General features: G+C 58.2%; 1 protein-coding gene across 1 annotated transcript; it reads right to left on the bottom strand.

The window, feature by feature from the left end:
• Window positions 1–1,914: 1,914 nt before the first annotated feature.
• On the bottom strand, window positions 1,915–13,054 carry LOC309665272 (NUT family member 2G-like; the record flags this gene model as incomplete). Its single annotated transcript, XM_082478905.1, has 8 exons — window positions 1,915–2,957; window positions 3,479–3,595; window positions 3,987–4,127; window positions 8,806–8,906; window positions 9,360–9,532; window positions 10,579–10,707; window positions 11,661–12,437; window positions 13,041–13,054. 8 exons carry the CDS (start codon window positions 13,052–13,054, stop codon window positions 2,163–2,165), a joined length of 2,247 nt encoding a protein of 748 aa, XP_082335031.1. The 3' UTR covers window positions 1,915–2,162.
• Between the last annotated feature and the right edge of the window lie 653 nt (window positions 13,055–13,707).

The following is a 13,707-nucleotide window of genomic DNA, read 5'->3' as shown; positions in this document are numbered from 1 at the left end:
ATGATAGGTATTCTTGTGGATTTCTTCTAGTAGGGTAAATTACGGTTCCCCAAAAAGGTCCGTGTTTAACCCCTCCTATGACAATATGTGAATGTTACCTTGTATGGAAAAAAGGACTTTGCAGCTGTGACTAAGTAAAAATCTTGAGATGAAGAGATTATCATAAATTTTCTGGGTGGGCTATATATAAACACAAAGATTTGTATAGGAGGGACACAGGAAGAGTCAGAGTTGGAGAGACCATGTGATGAGGGAAGCAGAGATTAAAGTGATGCACTTTGAAGATGGAAGAAGGGACTAATTCCAAGGAATGCAGGCAGCCTCTAGAAGACAGAAAGGGAAAGGAAGCAGATTCTCCTGTAGGGCTTCAAAAGGAACAAGCCCTGAGACACCTTGACTAATAGACTACTGAGCTGCAAAAACTTTCTTTCACAAAGGGTCAAGGAGGGCTGGGAGCACATATGTGCTGCCCACCTGGACAGAGGAGGACCTGTGAGGCTGACCTACAGATTAGTGGAGGTGGAGAGACATGAGCCCCTTTCTTCTCCAAGCTCTTTGCAGGGTCCAGCAGAGAGCCATGCCACCTGCGGAAGCCTGCGGCCCCAGTTTTGCATGCTGATGGTGTAGGGGTCATGTTCAGGGAGTCCCTGTTGTCCTAACCCCTGCCTGGGTCCTGGGGAAGGAATCAGAACTCAGAACCTGGAGAAGAGCCTTTGGCCAGCAGGGAAGGGGGGTGAGGCCCAGAGCAGGTCTACAAAAGATCAGAGCATCTGAGTGCTTTAGGAGGAAGGGGCTTCAGAGGTGGGCCAGCACAGGCTGTGACGGAAGCTAAGCAGACTGGGAGGGGGGGCAGTTCGGGGAGACAGCAGGGGTCTGCTCCCTGCCCCTCATTGTTTGCTCGTCTCACCCTTATGAGCGGGTCATTTCCCCTGCTCTGATGATTCAAAGTCTCTGCTGGCAACCGCAGGACGGTGACTGAGGCCTCTACACTCCTCAGCATGGATCCCAGCTCCCACCCAGATCTGGGGCCACAGACACCTCTCCCCCACCCCTGCTGCCCCTGTGAGCAAGCTGTTCTTGTGAAACACCGTCATAGTTTGTCAGGAGGAACTGTTTTCTATGGGAATACAAATCAGTGTTGATACCAATACACACACATGTCCAGCCATGGGTGGAAAGGGAAGGGACAGTAGTTCTGGGGTGTCTTTGCACACCCCTAGGCCCCTAAGGCCAGTCCCCACAGCCACAGCCAGCTGGGTCCTCCTCCCTCAGTTGAACGAGATGCTGCTGCACAGAAATCCCACAAGTTCCACAAAGGGGCCCAACTGTCGTTTCCCTTAGACACACCTGTAACAGGTGCCCCATGAATTTCCCCACGCTCAGTCCCCTCGTTGCATCCTCACTGGGATTAAGAGGTAGCTGCCTCAACCACTCTCCACATTGCAATAATCCCAGTGGGACTAGAGAACGCTCCCGCTATGACGAGGCAGACAGTCCTGTCCCCATGGCCAAGACTTTTCCTCTCTGGTCAGGCCACCCACACAGGAAACCCTGGATGAGCGGAGGGTCACCCCAGCGCCATCGCCTGGCCACTTCAGGGAAGCAGAGAGCAGCTCCATAAAGACAAGGGCCGTCTCCAGGCTCCGTCCTAGAAACTGGTTAGTGTCCAGAGGGCTGAGAGGCACAAAAGCAGCTCTCCCTCCCCAGACGGTTCAGGGATGCAGAAGATGCTACAGATGCCCCAGAAGGCCCCTAGCCAAGCAGGCTTTAGAGAAGGGCATGATGAGGGGGTCCCTGGGGAAAGTGAGAGCTATGCGTTCCCAGGGGCAGCCTGAGGAGTCCTTGTCTATGTGGAGGAAAGGTTTGGCCACCTGTAGATCCATAGCTCCTGTGACCTCCCTCACCCTTCCTTCCTCTCAGGATCGCTCTCTGTGGAGCAGCTCCACACGAAGAAGATGACAGTGGCCTGAGAGCATTTCCCACCAAAACTATCTTTATTCACAATTTTCATACATCACTCCAAAGGTCCTGCCCACACCCACCTCCCCCACCTCCCTAACCCCCCACAATCCCAGGATCAGCACTGGGGTGAGGAGGAGCCCCTAGGCTCCCCTGGGGGCCGCCCTGGGGGGCTCGCCCTGGAGGGCCGGCCCGGCTGTTCCCTACTGGCTGCAGTGCTTCCTCTTCCTCTTCCTCCTCTTCCCTGTGACAAAAGGGTCACGCTTTCTCTTTCTCGGCTGTGAGGGGCGAGCCAGCCCCAGAGCCAAGGCTGGCCTCGCAGAGACCCCGTGGCCAGCCCCGGGGATGGGCAGCTTCTCAGCAGCGGCTGGGCGCCCACACAGAGCCCGCTTCCTCGACTTGGGAGCGGCTGGTGGAGTTGGGCTGGGGCCTCTTCTCTGAGGGGAGGGGGCCTGGGGAGCACTCTGGGCCCCCCAACCTCCAGGGGAGGCCAGGCCTGAGGCAGGGGCAGGACTCTGGGACAGCCGGCAAGGCGGCAGGCTCTGCGGAGAGGTCAAGGGGGAGGCCAGGCTGGGGAGCGCCTCCTCGGCCTCACTGGACGCGTCCCTGGGCACTCGGGCCTCCGGAACAGGAGACGCCTCTCTGAGAACAGACGCATCCCTGGGTCCCAGTAGAGGGCCAGTGCGCCTTTGACCCTGGGGAGGGGAGAGCCGTCCGGCCCAGAATGGAGAGACCTCCTGACGTCCTCGAGAGGGAACAAAGACTTTGGGCCTGAAAGGGCCAGTGTCTGCTCGGATGGGCCTATGAAGAGCCTCAACATCAATCTCTGGTGGGCAGGCTTCATCACTGACCCCTCGATGGCGGTCTTGGTCGTGCCTCTGGGCACCTTGGCCGGCGTGGGACTCAGAAGGACTTGAGCCCATTCCGGGTGCACTGTGGCTCGGGGCTGCCGGCCCACCCTCGTCCTCTTTCAAGGCCAGGAGTCGTTTCTGCACCAGCTGGTAGGAGGGAGGAGGACAGTGACGGCTCCACGCGCACGTGTGAGAGGAGGAGCACTGGGCAGTGGGACAATGGCCCTGGGGGGGAGGAGGGGACGGGGGGCCCCAGGACTAGACTCCAAATACAGACACGGTGGCATTCCTGCCATCCTCCTGCACCTTATTCCCAGCTGTGTGTCCTTCCCTCCGCTCCCGGCTCCCCATCCTCTCCTTCCTATCACCCTGCGCTGCACCCACCCCAGAGAGGGCCCTTCCCCATGCCAGGCCTCCGAGGCAGGGAAGGGATGGACAGAGCCATGTGGGCCTCCTGCTCTGGGGCCCTACCTCTCTCCTGCTCACTGGGGTCCCTCCGTGCCCTGGTCTTCCTGGGTGTCCCTTGTCTCCCCTGTTCTACCTGCGATCCCTCCCTCCTGTGGCTCCCCTGGGCCACCTGGTTTCCCCTGTCCCCTGGATCACCTGGGGTCCCCCCTCCCCTGGAGTCCCCTGGCTCCCTAAGTGTCCCTCTCCCTCCCCTGGCTCACTTCTTCAGGGGTGAGTCCTTCCTCCTGCTTCAGCTCCTCAGCAAGGGCCAAGACATCCAGCTGTGGCTCTGGGGAAAACAATTCTGCCGGGAATCGAGGATGAATGACTGCCTCCACCTCGGACAGAAAGAAGAGGCTGTGAGCATCCTTGGCCAGGAGTGGCCTGTGACACAAGAAGACCAGGAGGGAAAGTGAAAAGCAGAGACCCACCCCCACTCTCCTCCACAAGGCGGGGATGGTCAGCACACACACACACACACACACACATGCACATACACAGTCACACACAAAAGAGCACTTATACAGATGCACATACACAGACACACAAAGGCATACACACAGACACAAACATATACACACATACATCTGCGTAAACCTCCCCTAACACCAGGCTCAGGAACAAGGAGCTGAGCTTAAGTCCCATCGGCCTGAGCAGAACCCAGATCTTGGGTGCTGAGAGTTCCATGCCCTGGCATCTTGTAGACCCCAGGCTCCAGGCCCAGCTTACCTTGGTGACAGAGTGTTCCCGGGAACGCAGCTCGTCAGTGTAGCTCAAGAGACACGGGTCCAAGTAGGTGTCGTCCTCTTCCTGCTTCAGCTCATTTCCGTCCTTTCCACATTCTGCATGTGACTTGCCTGGGGCTGAGTGGACGGGCCCCACCATCGCCTCCATCCTGTCCACATACTCCCTCACAGTCTCAGGGGGAATCTCCTTGGGCGCCTTGGTCTCCGGGGTCCGCTGGGATCTGTGTGGCTTCGGGTGCGAGGGCTGGGCCCTGGGGCCGGACATCCTGGGAGCACAGGCTGAGGCAGAGCAGGAGGAAGGGAAGGAAGGTGAGGGACTCCCGGTCCACCTCCTGACCACCGAGCGCATGTTGGTGAGGGCATTGTTTGGGGGACGTTGATGTGGGTGTGGGAGGGGTCAGGACCATCTGAAGCCTCATGCACAGTTGGAGAGGGGAGGTAAGGGGGTCATCTAAGAGAGTCACAAGTAAGGAAGTGGGGAACCTCCAATTTTCTAGGGGTCTCCCCATCAAGCCCACTTCTTAGGCAGATTTCGTGTGGGGTCCTTTGACAGGGAGGTGTGAGAGGAGTTACAAAACTGACCAAGTCAATACCCCGTAGTGACAAAGGGCAGCTGAGACCCCACCCCTCCACATCCCGCCTCGGTGGCTGTTTTGGTTGAAAGACCAATGCCCCTGTCTTGAAAGGAAAGGATCCACGTGGGGACGGTGGCCAACCCTAGGCCCCTGTTACCTGTGCCTTCAGCTCCAGTGGGAACCTGGGTGCTTGGCTGAAGGTGCACTTTCGGGGCTGGGGGCCCCCGAGGATCCAGCTTCGGTGGGGCTGGAGGAGGCACGTCCTGCGCGCACTGCATCCACTGCAAATGCTGAATGTGCATCTCCTCCTCGGCCGCAAATTCCATGAACCTGGGGGGTGACGGAGGCACAGGCCACCCTGAGAAAAAGACCTGGGTTCTGGAGCCCAACAAAGGCAGCCAAGAATGAGGCACTGGGAGAGGTTGTGCCTTGGGGCCGTCAAGGCCCTGTGAGGTGCTGTCCACAGCAGAGAGCTGCTCCTGGAAGTGATAACAAGATCTGGGACCCTTCCTGCCTCACCAGCACTGGAGGGCATTCAACAGCATAGACCCAGGTCGCTGAATTGAACCAGGTCAACTGGACACATGGCTGACCCAGGGGCCACCCTCCTCATGCCCCCGTCCCCGTCCAGAACCACATGAAGGGCTGACAGCCAGAGGCTGGAACAGGCATGTGTTCCCCACAGGGGTCCCTGACCGAATCCAGGACCCTGGGCTAGGACTGAGAGTCCTGGAACATAGACCTGGAGACAGGGCCCAGGAGAGGCTGGACGATGTGGATGCTGAGCTTAGAGGAGAGGCCTTCCCTTCCTCTGAGAGGCGCTCGTTTGTTTGCTTTTGTTTCTTAAACCAAGGGGATTACCATGGAGCAAACACTGGAAGGGCCGGAGACCCTTGGGCCGACGACAGCTGGCTTCCCCAGCCTCTTCAGGGATGCCAGGGTACCCACTCAGGGCACTTTTCATGAGGAGAGGTGGTCCCAAATCTATGTTAGTGGCCGCCAGCCACCCACCACTAAGGAAGCAGCAGGCTGGCGGGTGGAGCTCTTTCCCCGGCCCAGCCCATATGGCCGGAGTTGGACCCCTACTGGACTCACAGCTTCACCCTGCCCCGTCCTGAGACCTTCATGTCAAGGCAAGGGTAGGTCAAAATCAGGGGAAGGCAGAGCTCCTGGTGGAGGAAGGACAGAAGTCTCAAACTCTCAAGGTGAGGGAGGGGTTTCTGGGGGACAGTAGGGCCCCTGGGCTGCGGGGCCCCTGTGCTGGGTGACAGCCCTTCTCCTCTGTCCTCTCTGATGAGCATCCCCACGGCCAGACCCTGCCCTCACCCACTCGCCTCACCCTCCACGCAGCCCCTGGGCCCAGGACGCTGACTCACTTTTCCGCCCTCTCGTAGTAGATCATCCGGTCAAGGTTGCTCAAGCGCCGCCATTCCTGCACGGCCCTCCGCAGTCCCTCCTCCAGCGGCATGTTGGGATTCAGGCGGGCCACGGATCGAAGCACTGGGCTGTAAGCACTCGGGGTCAGTCTCCGGGCCCAGCCCAGCCCCCACCTGCCTGACCCCACCCACCCATGTGGACCACACATCACTCAACCCAGAGTGACTGAGCAACAGGAGGGTGAGAGGCGGGCGTCTGGGAGGGCAAAGACAAGCCTTCCCGGCCACTGCTGTCACCGCCTCACACTCACTCAAGGACGACCACCCACTCCCAGGCTAGAGCTCGGACATTGTGCCTTGGGGAGCTCTTTTCCTCCTCAAGGCTGTATTTTCATAATAAAAATCATCATCGTCAATGAGGCGTGGCATGTGCCATGCAATCTGCTAACACTTCATAGATTAGCCCAAGGCGTCTTCTGCACAGTCCTCTGAGTGAAGTGTAATTGTCCCCTTTTTACGAGGGACCGGAGGTTTAGGATGGAAATTCCTGCCAGGCTCACAACTCTAGTGGGAGAGAGCCCACGCCCTTAGGAGATCTCTACCATCACCCTGTTCCTAGTGGAATTCTCCACAACGAAGTGGAGGCATGCATAAAGCGCTCTCCTGGGCCCCGCGCTCCTCCTCCTCCTCTGAAATGACCTCCCCTGGCCATGTACACTCAAGTCCTGTATGAAGGACACGGCACCACAGGAGAGTGCGGCATCCACTCCTTGGCTCCTCACCTTACACCACGACCCTCTCTGACTGCAAGTCTTCAGTCCATATTACCATGAGAATCATGGAAGAGCAAGCTGGCCAGACTCACAGGGTGGTGGGACCCGTTGAGATAGGGCACATTTCAGTCCTGATGTCACGGACTGGCAGGCCCACCCATGTGACCGACAATGTGCCTTCTCATAGCATGGACATCGCCCTCACACCTTCCTTCCAGTAGCCCTAGAAACCTAACGTGCGAGTCCATCCCCAGTTCCTCTTTATCTAAAAGCACCCATAAGCTCAGGACCCTCTGAGCGTTCACTCACATGAGAAAGCAGGAAAAAGCTTCTGCATCAGGACTCAGGTGAAAGTGTCTCCGGGCCAGGGGCTTGATGTGCTGCCAACGTAGGAAGTTACTGTACTCTCTCTGGGTGTTAGAGGAGCCATCCTGCGAGGCGTTGGGCTGGTTGGTGGCCAGGCGGCCCTCCCTGGAAGTGCCATGTGGCCATGGCCCAGAGTTCCCTGGGCGAATGATAGGGGCCAGCTGGGCAGCTTGTGGTGGAGCTTGAGGAGGAAAGCCTGGGGTCCAGCCTCCCTTGCCAGCCTGACGTCCTCGAGAGGGAACAAAGACTCTGAGCACGAACGGGCCAGTGTCTGTTCGGATGGGCCTATGAAGAGCCTCAACATCAATCTCTGGTGGGCAGGCTTCATCACTGACCCCTCGATGGCGGTCTTGGTCGTGCCTCTGGGCACCTTGGCCGGCGTGGGACTCAGATGGAATTGAGCCCACTCCGGGTGCACTGTGGCTCGGGGCTGCCGGCCCACCCTCGTCCTCTTTCAAGGCCAGGAGTCGTTTCTGCACCAGCTGGTAGGAGGGAGGAGGACAGTGACGGCTCCACTCGCACGTGTGAGAGGAGGAGCACTGGGCAGTGGGACAATGGCCCTGGGGGGGAGGAGGGGACGGGGGACCCCAGGACTAGACTCCAAATACAGACACGGTGGCATTCCTGCCATCCTCCTGCACCTTATTCCCAGCTGTGTGTCCTTCCCTCCGCTCCCGGCTCCCCATCCTCTCCTTCCTATCACCCTGCGCTGCACCCACCCCAGAGAGGGCCTTTCCCCATGCCAGGCCTCCGAGGCAGGGAAGGGACGGACAGAGCCATGTGGGCCTCCTTTTCTGGGGCACTACCTCTCCCCTGCTCACTGGGGTCCCTCCGTGCCCTGGTCTTCCTGGGTGTCCCTTGTCTCCCCTGTTCTACCTACGATCCCTCCCTCCTCTGGCTCCCCTGGGCCACCTGGTTTCCCCTGTCCCGTGGATCACCTGGGGTCCCCCCTCCCCTGGAGTCCCCTGGCACCCTAAGTGTCCCTCTCCCTCCCCTGGCTCACTTCTTCAGGGGTGAGTCCTTCCTCCTGCTTCAGCTCCTCAGCAAGGGCCAAGACATCCAACTGTGGGTCTGGGGAAAACAATTCTGCCAGGAATCGACGGTGAATGACTGCCTCCACCTTGGACAGAAAGAAGAGGCTGTGAGCATCCTTGGCCAGGAGTGGCCTGTGACACAAGAAGACCAGGAGGGAAAGTGAAAAGCAGAGACCCACCCCCACTCTCCTCCACAAGGCGGGGATGGTCAGCACACACACACACACACACACACACACACATGCACATACACAGTCACACACAAAAGAGCACTTATACAGATGCACATACACAGACACACAAAGGCATACACACAGACACAAACATATACACACATACATCTGCGTAAACCTCCCCTAACACCAGGCTCAGGAACAAGGAGCTGAGCTTAAGTCCCATCGGCCTGAGCAGAACCCAGATCTTGGGTGCTGAGAGTTCCATGCCCTGGCATCTTGTAGACCCCAGGCTCCAGGCCCAGCCTACCTTGGTGACAGAGTGTTCCCGGGAACGCAGCTCGTCAGTGTAGCTCAAGAGACACGGGTCCAAGTAGGTGTCGTCCTCTTCCTGCTTCAGCTCATTTCCGTCCTTTCCACATTCTGCATGTGACTTGCCTGGGGCTGAGTGGACGGGCCCCACCATCGCCTCCATCCTGTCCACATACTCCCTCACAGTCTCAGGGGGAATCTCCTTGGGCGCCTTGGTCTCCGGGGTCCGCTGGGATCTGTGTGGCTTCGGGTGCGAGGGCTGGGCCCTGGGGCCGGACATCCTGGGAGCACAGGCTGAGGCAGAGCAGGAGGAAGGGAAGGAAGGTGAGGGACTCCCGGTCCACCTCCTGACCACGGAGCGCACGTTGGTGAGGGCATTGTTTGGGGGACGTTGATGTGGTTGTGGGAGGGGTCAGGACCATCTGAAGCCTCATGCACAGTTGGAGAGGGGAGGTTAGGGGGTCATCTAAGAGAGTCACAAGTAAGGAAGTGGGGAACCTCCAATTTTCTAGGGGTCTCCCCATCAAGCCCACTTCTTAGGCAGACTTCGTGTGGGGTCCTTTGACAGGGAGGTGTGAGAGGAGTTACAAAGCTGACCAAGTCAATACCCCGTAGTGACAAAGGGCAGCTGAGACCCCACCCCCCCACCCCCCGCCTCGGTGGCTGTTTTGGTTGAAAGACCAATGCCCCTGTCTTGAAAGAAAAGGATCCACATGGGGACGGTGGCCAACCCTAGGCCCCTGTTACCTGTGCCTTCAGCTCCAGTGGGAACCTGGGTGCCTGGCTGAAGGCCCACTTTCGGGGCTGGGGGCCCCCGAGGATCCAGCTTCGGTGGGGCTGGAGGAGGCAGGTCCTGCGCGCACTGCATCCACTGCAAATGCTGAATGTGCATCTCCTCCTCGGCCGCAAATTCCATGAACCTGGGGGGTGACGGAGGCACAGGCCACCCTGAGAAAAAGGCCTGGGTTCTGGAGCCCAACAAAGGCAGCCAAGAATGAGGCACTGGGAGAGGTTGTGCCTTGGGGCCGTCAAGGCCCTGTGAGGTGCTGTCCACAGCAGAGAGCTGCTCCTGGAAGTGATAACAAGATCTGGGACCCTTCCTGCCTCACCAGCACTGGAGGGCATTCAACAGCATAGACCCAGGTCGCTGAATTGAACCAGGTCAACTGGACACATGGCTGACCCAGGGGCCACCCTCCTCATGCCCCCGTCCCCGTCCAGAACCACATGAAGGGCTGACAGCCAGAGGCTGGAACAGGCATGTGTTCCCCACAGGGGTCCCTGACCGAATCCAGGACCCTGGGCTAGGACTGAGAGTCCTGGAACATAGACCTGGAGACAGGGCCCAGGAGAGGCTGGACGATGTGGATGCTGAGCTTAGAGGAGAGGCCTTCCCTTCCTCTGAGAGGCGCTCGTTTGTTTGCTTTTGTTTCTTAAACCAAGGGGATTACCATGGAGCAAACACTGGAAGGGCCGGAGACCCTTGGGCTGACGACAGCTGGCTTCCCCAGCCTCTTCAGGGATGCCAGGGTACCCACACAGGGCACTTTTCATGAGAAGAGGTGGTCCCAAGTTTATGTTAGTGGCCGCCAGCCACCCACCACTAAGGAAGCAGCAGGCTGGCGGGTGGAGCTCTTTCCCCGGCCCAGCCCATATGGCCGGAGTTGGACCCCTACTGGACTCACAGCTTCACCCTGCCCCGTCCTGAGACCTTCATGTCAAGGCAAGGGTAGGTCAAAATCAGGGGAGGGCAGAGCTCCTGGTGGAGGAAGGACAGAAGTCTCAAACTCTCAAGGTGAGGGAGGGGTTTCTGGGGGACAGTAGGGCCCCTGGGCTGCGGGGCCCCTGTGCTGGGTGACAGCCCTTCTCCTCTGTCCTCTCTGATGAGCATCCCCACGGCCAGACCCTGCCCTCACCCACTCGCCTCACCCTCCACGCAGCCCCTGGGCCCAGGACGCTGACTCACTTTTCCGCCCTCTCGTAGTAGATCATCCGGTCAAGGTTGCTCAAGCGCCGCCATTCCTGCACGGCCCTCCACAGTCCCTCCTCCAGCGGCATGTTGGGATTCAGGCGGGCCACGGATCGAAGCACTGGGCTGTAAGCCCTCGGGGTCAGTCTCCGGGCCCAGCCCAGCCCCCACCTGCCTGACCCCACCCGCCCATGTGGACCACACATCACTCAACCCAGCATGACTGAGCAACAGGAGGGTGAGAGGCGGGCGTCTGGGAGGGCAAAGACAAGCCTTCCCGGCCACTGCTGTCACCGCCTCACACTCACTCAAGGACGACCATCCACTCCCAGGCTAGAGCTGGGACATTGTGCCTTGGGGAGCTCTTTTCCTCCTCAAGGCTGCATTTTCATCATAAAAATCACTATCATCAATGAGGCGTGGCATGTGCCAAGCAATCTGCTCACACTTCATAGATTAGCCCAAGGCGTCTTCTGCACAGTCCTCTGAGTGAAGTGTAATTGTCCCCTTTTTACGAGGGACCGGAGGTTTAGGATGGAAATGCCTGCCAGGCTCACAACTCTAGTGGGAGAGAGCCCACGCCCTTAGGAGAGCTCTACCATCACCCTGTTCCTAGTGGACTTCTCCACAACGAAGTGGAGGCATGCATAAAGCGCTCTCCTGGGCCCCGCGCTCCTCCCCCTCCTCTGAAGTGACCTCCCCTGGCCATGTACGCTCACGTCCTGTATGAAGGACACGGCACCACAGGAGAGTGCAGCATCCACTCCTTGGCTCCTCACCTTACACCACGACCCTCTCTGACTGCAAGTCTTCAGTCCATATTACCATGAGAATCATGGAAGAGCAAGCTGGCCAGACTCACAGGGTGGTGGGGCCAGTTGAGATAGGGCACATTTCAGTCCTGATGTCACGGACTGGCAGGCCCACCCATGTGACCGACAATGTGCCTTCTCATAGCATGGACATCGCCCTCACACCTTCCTTCCAGTAGCCCTAGAAACCTAACGTGCGAGTCCATCCCCAGTTCCTCTTTATCTAAAAGCTCCCATAAGCTCAGGACCCTCTGAGCGTTCACTCACATGAGAAAGCAGGAAAAAGCTTCTGCATCAGGACTCAGGTGAAAGTGTCTCCGGGCCAGGGGCTTGATGTGCTGCCAACGTAGGAAGTTACTGTACTCTCTCTGGGTGTTAGAGGAGCCATCCTGCGAGGCGTTGGACTGGTCGGTGGCCAGCCGGCCCTCCCTGGAAGTTCCATGTGGCCATGGCCCAGAGTTCCCTGGGCGAATGATAGGGGCCAGCTGGGCAGCTGGTGGTGGAGCTTGAGGAGGAAAGCCTGGGGTCCAGCCTCCCTTGCCAGCCTGACTAACTCCAACAGCTGAAGCAGTCACAACGGTCCCCATCACAGGGGTTGCTATGAATACGGGTGCAGGACATGCAGCACTCCTGCTGAGGGCCCCTGGAGCGCTCCAGTTGAGGGGGGCCTGAGTAACGACAAAGGTCTGAGACTGGGGGGCCTCCACTGTCCTCCCTTGTGACCTCACTTGGACCGTGAGGTTGCAAGCCCCAGGGGCACTGGGGCCACGGCCACCATTAGCCACCATAGGCGTCCTGGGGAAAGCTGGCAGCAGCAGGCTGCTGCCAGGAGGGAATGCTGGGGTGATGGGACGTGGCAGGTGCTGCTGCCAGGGTGGCCGGTGCTGGGCGCCAGGAATGGGTGGAGGGAAGGGCACTGCCGTGAAAGTAGACAAGGAGGCACCGGGGTTCATGGTCACATCCGTTCCCAGCACTGGACATGCTGTTGAGGCAAAGGAAAGGAGTGAATGGAGGAGGAGAATGGGCAAGTGGGACTGAGGCTTTCTGTGGCATCAGAGTGTAAATCTCCACAGGTGAGGGACACTTGGACAAGGGAAACTGTGCAGCGTGCAAAGGTCTTCAAGTGATTTTCATGCCCTGACCTCCAGTTGAGAATTATTCCACTGGTGACCCCGCACCCATCCACCAAGGTCCCTGACCCCTGTCTGCCGAGAAGAAATCACCTCAGCAAGCACTGACTTGGAGAGCCTCCCTAAGGCACCCCCTGGCACCTAAGCCTCACAGGCTGTCTCCCAAGATCTGGAACTGTGTGGACATCTGCTCTGTGAGAAATGCCCCTCAGCCGGCGTACTAGCAGGTAGGGACCTTCTCCAAGGTAAGTTCTAGGCACCCAAAAGCCCTTTGTGGACAGGTATTGTGTAAAATATTAGGGCCCCACCTCCTCCTCAGTCCTCCTTTTCCTGATGCTCAGTAGAAATCCCCTCTTTCTTTCCTAGCCTCACAAAACAAAACAAAATGCTGGAAAATATCTCTCTAATGGAATCCCGATACAAACCCATAACACCTGCCCAGAATGCACCTGCATCTCAGAACAACCCACAGCAGACACGTAACATGGGCCAGGTCCTGCCACCCCCTCCCCAGTACCCAGTCACTGTCATCACTCAGGGGTTTTGTTCCTAAGAGGCGGGGGTGGGGGGAGTGGTGTGTGAGAAGTTGGCGCGTGTCCCTTAGATTCTGTCATTTCACAGCCAGTGATGGCTGCAGAGGATTAGACAAGGGCCAGGGAATTGTCATGTTACATTGGTCATGGGAGTACAGACCGCCTGTGGTCCTTCCCCCTCCAGCTCCCAATAACGGAAAGACAATCTGAGAAGCAGGCAGAAGCCAGTTGCCATGGCGATCAAGTTGTCTGGATCACATCCTTGTTCATGAGAACAAGGTACACACCACGGTGCACCTAATTAACCAGAACAGGTGTCATAGGACGTTTAATAATAACACAGAAGATCGTCTTCCTGCCCCTGGGCTACACTCCTTCCCCCTTTAAAAGAGGAAGCAGCCTTCACAGACATTCCACCCGAAACAACCCCACTCCACATCTGTCCCCTGTCCATGAAGGAGTGACAGGAAATATGAACAAACTCTTCCTCTCAAGGCAGCCTGAGGGTCCACCATGAGATACTGGACGAGGTGAAGTAGGTCTGAAGTACTGCGATTCCACAAAAGGAAGAACAATTCAGAGCAACTCAGGAACCTGAGCCCTCTTTTGGCTGAAGTTACACGGTTGCCCATCCCCTGTTGAATCCAAAGC

This window comes from Balaenoptera physalus (assembly GCF_965194825.1).
Source record: "Balaenoptera physalus genome assembly, contig: SUPER_7_unloc_2, whole genome shotgun sequence".
NCBI classification, from domain to species: Eukaryota; Metazoa; Chordata; class Mammalia; order Artiodactyla; family Balaenopteridae; genus Balaenoptera; species Balaenoptera physalus.
Note: the sequence above shows the minus strand (reverse complement) of the source record. Positions and strands in the feature narration are given on the sequence as shown.